Source organism: Glycine soja, chromosome 8 (genome assembly GCF_004193775.1).
Source record: "Glycine soja cultivar W05 chromosome 8, ASM419377v2, whole genome shotgun sequence".
Classification (NCBI taxonomy): Eukaryota; Viridiplantae; Streptophyta; class Magnoliopsida; order Fabales; family Fabaceae; genus Glycine; species Glycine soja.
Genome location: NC_041009.1, coordinates 9010010 through 9016701, shown reverse-complemented (window position 1 = coordinate 9016701; position 6692 = coordinate 9010010). Strand labels below are relative to the sequence as shown.

At 31.8% G+C, this 6692-nt stretch overlaps 1 protein-coding gene across 2 annotated transcripts; it reads right to left on the bottom strand.

Annotated features, from left to right (window-relative positions):
* Positions 1–476: 476 nt before the first annotated feature.
* LOC114422880 (myb-related protein 1-like) lies at positions 477–6411 on the bottom strand. Of its 2 annotated transcripts, none has more exons than XM_028389435.1 (7): positions 5844–6411; positions 4408–4809; positions 3909–3985; positions 3758–3794; positions 2256–2403; positions 1728–2157; positions 477–1298 (listed from the first exon to the last, which is right to left on the bottom strand). In XM_028389435.1, exons 2-7 carry the CDS (start codon positions 4724–4726, stop codon positions 1155–1157), a joined length of 1155 nt encoding a protein of 384 aa, XP_028245236.1. In that variant the 5' UTR covers positions 4727–4809; positions 5844–6411; the 3' UTR covers positions 477–1154. The 2 variants fall into 2 exon arrangements, with proteins under 2 accessions (XP_028245236.1, XP_028245235.1); XM_028389434.1 differs by having other exon boundaries at positions 2256–2457; positions 5844–6409.
* Positions 6412–6692: the final 281 nt, after the last annotated feature.

Genomic DNA, 6692 nt, shown 5'->3' with positions numbered 1-6692 from the left:
AATTAAAGCACCACCCCCATCAAGACATGTGAACACTCCCGGCCCCTTGCAAAAGGCAATAACAATTAAAAGACTGTTAGATGACACATAGCATAGATAGGCGTGATATCCCACTATCATTTCAAGTCATGTGTGATAAAATTCGTTGAGATGTTTAGTTAATTCTTGAATTCTCTATCTGAATTAAAGACCCAAGGTTTCTTTAACATGAACAATTATTGTATTATAGAATTTATAACTGAGATTATTTTTATCTGTCAAAGTATTGAGTATTATTTTAAAAACGAAATAAATATGCATACAAATTCTAAAACAATTTGGGGGAGAGGGGCACTGCGCATCCTGATCAGCAGATATAGTTCTTAAACAAAATTCAACTGAATTCTTGGATCGATTGAGGAATAGAAAGCGAGAGAGGGATTCACTTGTTCTTCTAAACTGTTATAGAGATTAGAGAGTGTGTGTGAGAGAGAATAAACAATTCAAGTACTCTCTTTATACAGCTGCCATATATCTGCTCAAAAACTTAATTTCAACTACACAGCTAGTGATATTCAACAAACCAAAAACACAATCACTAGTAAGGAAAAAATCCACGCTCATCATCATAAAACTCAGCTTGTGTGCAATTAAGTCAATTTCTTTCTAACACATAGCTACTAAATTAATCCATGCATTTTCCAACACAAATTAATATTCTTCTCTGTAGGTGCAGTTGGAGCTCTTGCAGGAATTGAGGCCTGATCGATCGCCATATTCCTAGTGTTGTTGAGCTAAAATATCCATTGCATATACTTACACAAAAGGTTAAGGCCAGAACATGATGCAAAGTGTTATTTTATTTTCCTTCACTCTCTTTTATTTTACTTTGTGCCTTATCAAACCAAATACTTGCACACAAAAAATCTCTCTTTAAAACTCACTCGTAATCACGACCACCACATTCATTTTACACTCCAATCCGATTTAACTATTATTATTTTTTTGAGTGTGGGGGAGAAACCCTATGTACTGGCAAGCCCACAATTTAGCGTTGTAGCTAGTGACATATAATTGTGTAACTTTGTTTTAGTATCGATTATATATCTTCACTCAGACTATATGAATGGCTAGGCTGTGGTATTTGCATTATACATTGACATGGTTATAATTTTCTATGAAAGTGAAAGTTTCGTGTTGATTTCTTGGGTTTCTCTGCAATGATCAGTCTTGCCATCATTGTTGCCGTCTCTCTGACTTAAACTCAGTCGCAAATCAGGCGCCCATTGCTTCTCTTTCTGCAATTTTTCTTGATTCGACTGCATTTCATGAAAAATTTATCAATAGTGAAAAAGCTAAAAAAAAAATGAAAGAAAACTTCAATACATTAATAGTACTCATGCGAATATGAAGTTTTTTTTATAATATATCTCACTTCTAAAAATCAATGGATTAGTAATCAAATTTGTAATGAATTTTTTTATTATATTTTAGTGACGGATTTTTTGAAATTAAACATGAGTTTTTCTATCACTATTTCTAATTTTTCTAGTTTTTATTTTTAAAAAATAAAAAAATGATTTTAATCCTTGAAAAGGATTGAAAATGTAATAGTTTAATTTTATTAAATATATAGACTAAAAATAAATTAAATTTAAATACAAAAAATAACATATTTTCAAGCACCAAAATATATTTAAGACAAGAAAAGAACATACAAATCTTATTTTCTTAAACCTTAACGTTACCTTAATCCGAAAAAGAGGCTCCAATTCTAGCTTTAAACTGTTGGAATAGTTACGATGCTCGTCGGAGTTTGATAGATGTTCCCAGCTGATTCTTGTGTTGTTTCCGAAGTTCAACTCGCTAGGTCTTAGAGATGGTGAAGTGGTGCCAAATTGATGTACAACAGGTTGCGACCCACTATTTGAACTAATATTGGCAGGTAGCCTTTTCTTCCAGTGATGGTTGTTCATAATATCTAAGGGAGGCCACTTTTTCTCTTCAAGAAACTGGCTTGGTTTCATGGGTGCAATGCTGGTAGCATCCATTAGGTTAATTTGGTTTGAAGACATTGATCTTCCTTGCGTTTGTAAGGTTGTTGAGGAGACAACTTCGTTGCTAAAGTAACTTGGTCTTCTATAAGGTTGATGACTATTGAAGTACCATTGTTGGTGCCTAGAGATAGATAGTTATATATTGCAAATATGGATTAATTAGATTGCAAAACCATGGAAAATATTGGGAATAAAATCAATTAAAATGTGCACGGCTACCTTGAATCGATGGCTTTTGATTGTGAAGGTGATAGGGAGGAGGGATGCATGAGACCATGGAAATAACTGCGATCGTTGTAATCACTTGCTAGAATAATTCCACCATTTCCCATCTTAAAATGTTGACGAGGATTCATGGACTGATGGGCTACATGAAAAATACGACCAAGTTCATGGGTTGATTTATATGTTTGACCTAATACTGCAAAGTGAATATGGATGAATATATATATAGTAAAAAATAAATAAATAAATTAGTTCAAATAAAGTAATCCCAACCTTAATTATGTCCTTCTTCTGAGTTCTAATAGCACTTTATTTTGAGTTTTACAGTTTAATTACCTACTTTTTTTTGTACATACTGTTTATAATAAGATTTGATTGAAAATGAATACAAAAAGATACCGAACCCATAGTGATAAGACCTATACCTATAACGTGACTAAGACTAAAAATACAAAACATTCTGTAGGATCTATGTACAAATAACTGAAATAAGAAAAAAGACAGCCATGACCCCTCTTGGCAGAGAATCAAGACGAAGACTAGGACCGAATTTTAATCCAGTCTGTTATAGAAACAAAATCAAAATTACCATGATTCATCTTAATTAAATAATGTACTATTGAGCAACAATCATTATGACTAAACCACAAAATGCTAAACCAGTAAGTAACCGTCCAGCTTCATTTGCTTTCCTCTCAGCAGGCTACAGTACTAAGACAACATTGATGGATTGTCTTGAGTTTACAGTTGCTTCAAAGTTGAAGTTAAAAATAAAAATTTTAAATTTGAAGTAAGAAATGTTTAATAACTGTATGAATTTTCAAGCACGAAAGTTACTTATTATTTGTGATTTCTTCTATACGATGCTTTTGAATCTCAAATAATAATAATTATAAAAAAAACAGACATCAAAATCTTTTAAAACTAGATTTTCTCAAAATTTATATTTTTCTTCATTAAAAAGATATATCTTTTCTTAAAAATTTGTTTGAGTCAACTTCTCTTATAAAGAAAAAAGAGAGACCCAAAATAAATTGGCCAAACATGACTTAAAATCACTCGATTTGATTAGATTCCTTTGAATAGTTTTTTAAAATTTCTTAAAAGTATTTTTAAAGCAGTAAAAAAGGCACTTTTAAAAAAACATCGTTTCTTATAATTAAATTATCATATTATGAAAAAAAGCTAGATAAAAATGAAAAGAAGTTAATTACTTGCCTCTCTAAGTATAATACCTGTCATTCTAGCTCATTTTATTCTAAGCTGATCAACCGTTCCTTTCTCTATATCTTGGGTGTGATTATAACATATTTAGTGTGTGAGTTGTGAACTTTGCATCCGGCATTATAGGAGAGGAAATTAACTATATCTTACAAAGAAGAGATATATCAAAGGATCATACTAATTGAGTTGTATTCCTATCTTATTGTACCCAAAAAAGGATTCATTTAATTTGCTTATATAGAACGCTTTGCAAGATTTAGAATAGTTCTCACCTTGCCCAGCCTCGTCGAGTTTCTTGCTTCGATACATCTGAAAGGAAAATTGCATAACAATGAATTTATTTATGGCAATAAAACATCAATTAAGTTTCAAGCGGGGGGGAAATATATATAATATCAAACCCCCGATTTTGTAGCTATATACCTGCAAGTGACTCTTGACATGAGCAATGCTGAGGCCTCTCACATTCATTAGCTGAAGCACCAATTTGGGTGTTGCTCCTGCACCAATCGATGCAAAGATTTCAGCCAAACATTTTAGGGCAAATAATTGACTTTTTTTTATAACTATAATTTGTTAAGAGAGAATACAAGGTTACTGTAACTGGAGCACAAAACTCTAGTAATATCATATTAAAAGGCTAAATAAAGACAAATTTTATGATCAACAGATCAATAAAATTAAAAAAAAAAAAAGAAAACAATGAACTCTACTTGTCTTATATCAGTATAATAGACATACATAAAATAATTTTATACTAGAAACTATAGTTGAAATGATCATTGTTATAATTATCAATAAACTTATTATATAATAATAGTTTATGATAAAATAATAAAATAAAATTATTTATATTATAAGTACATAATCTATTTTTTTTAATATATATGATAAATTTTTCTTTAATCCATGACTCACTTACTTTCTTGACCACCAAGCCTTTCAACAGCATGTACAAAGGATAGATGAAGTTCAGGTGTCCACCGGAGCCGAGGCATCTTTGATCTAACATATTGTCTCACGCCACCTCTTCGTTCATTACTTCCTTCCTTCGTTATGCTGCTACTTTTATTAGTTGAAGTACCTTCGTCTTTTGCTTCCTCATCATACCCCTCATCGTTGTCATTGTTATCTTCACTACTAGCTTCTTCATTCAAATCAAAGGATGAGCATTTCTGGGATGATCCCATTGAAGAGTCATCATCAGCATGTTCCTCACTCCTCTCATATTCTTCTGACATATTTATTTGTTGTTGCTCGATCAGGATCACCTCCAACTTTAATTCTTTATTAATGTGTACAAATTATAAATGGCATTTCATGTCTGAAACAAACGCGACATTAATATATATTTAAATGTACACAGATCAAAGCTGGCAAAATAAACAATGTAAAAGAATGGTGATTTAAAGAAGAATTAATTTGTGAGAACATGCTGTAGTTTCTCTAGAAAAATTACGAAGCTTTAAAACTCCATGGTAAAGTAATAGTGATTAGATTACAAGAATTTGTACCAAAGAAAATTACAAAGCAAAAAACAGTGAGAAGTTATGGCACAAATAGCAGTAGTAGGTCAAAATTCAAGAATTTCAGTATAAAAGTGCAACCAACTTCTCTAACGCGAAGCTCTGAATAAAATTTATGAGGGATATGTCAAGTTCAGATCTACGTATTTAAGTGGAAAGGAATTAACTGAAGTGGTAGACGAAGAAATTTATTACTACTAAAAATATGGAAATTGGATGAACAAACGCTTTACTTTAGTTTAGGTCATGTCATTTCCTCCTAAGAAATATAACAAGAAATATATTGTTTTTAATTTAATCACTGAAATAATAAGAACAAGGAGGTGCGCTGACACACTTGTATCTTCAATTTTAATTATGGTTCTTTCTCTAGATATTAGGAAAAGATGTATGATGAAGAAAAAGGTTTAATTACTTCGCCGCAAACCTATGAAAGATAAATTAAAAAACACAGCCAGTTCATCACCATGAACAAAACACATCTCAGGTAGGGAAATGCAGTTCAGAAGAAAGTATCCGGTACTTAAAAATTTTCTTGGGATGAGGAAAATTAGGAATTGATTAAGAAATTAATCCTCAATAGGTTGTGTATGAATAAATTTCAAGTGTTTTCGGGAAGTAATGGGAGAGGAATCATTTTATATGTAATCATAAGAAAAACAAAGAGAAAAGAATAGTATAAACTCATGATCCAAAGTACACCACAAAAAGGAGACGGGGAAGAAATCCATGAAAACGGTGAATTAATTATATAAACTGGTATATATCGTTGATGGTTTGCCCAAGAAATCAACAAAAGAAAAAAGAAATACTTTGATTTTGAGTGCCTCACCTTTTCCCCTAAAGTACACCAACCATTCACGATGATGATGATGTGCCTCGTTTCTTTCTCTTCCAAGCCTATATATTGATCATGTCTGCAACACTGCATATATATCCAAACATATCTTCACTTAGTCACCTATGGAGAACCTCCGTGGCCTTATTGTTAAAACTTTAAAGAACATAACTCATGGACAGATTGTGCTGGATTTAGTCTTGGATGATGCTGTTCTTTGAAATGTTTGGAAGGGGAAAAAGAGAAAGAGGATAAATGGTCTTAGTTTTGGGGTGTCTTTGGCATATCATTCAGCAGAAGAATTAGAGTCATAAGTTTAAGATATTAGATAGGCTTTTATGGTACGAAAGGAAAAGAAAGAAATAAAAAGAAAATTGAGAATCAACAATATTCGGACAGGCTACTTGTTCTCCTTAAATTCTAATAAACCTACATAATGGATACAGATGTTGCTGGCCCCTTTTGCACTGTTGCAAATCATGTGACAATTCCGAGCTACCCTTTTCTCTTCTCTTCCTCTAATTAACCCTTTTTTCTCTCCGTCCCCTCTTGACAGTTGTAAAAATCAATCTACCTCTCTGTCTGTCTTTACTCTCTAACTAGCTAGCTCGTGATTATCTTAATTGTTTTACCTGTACTAGGGACTCACTTTGATGTTAATTATGATCTAGGTTTTAAATAGCAATTGCGATGGCAATGTTAAGATACACCGCAACGCAATCGTAATTATAATTGCAGTTGTATTTTTTCGTAAATATTTATAATATAAATGTTTTTTACTCACCACAACACAATCATAATTTAAAATCATGATTATGATATTTGTGCTATATTTTTTGTAAC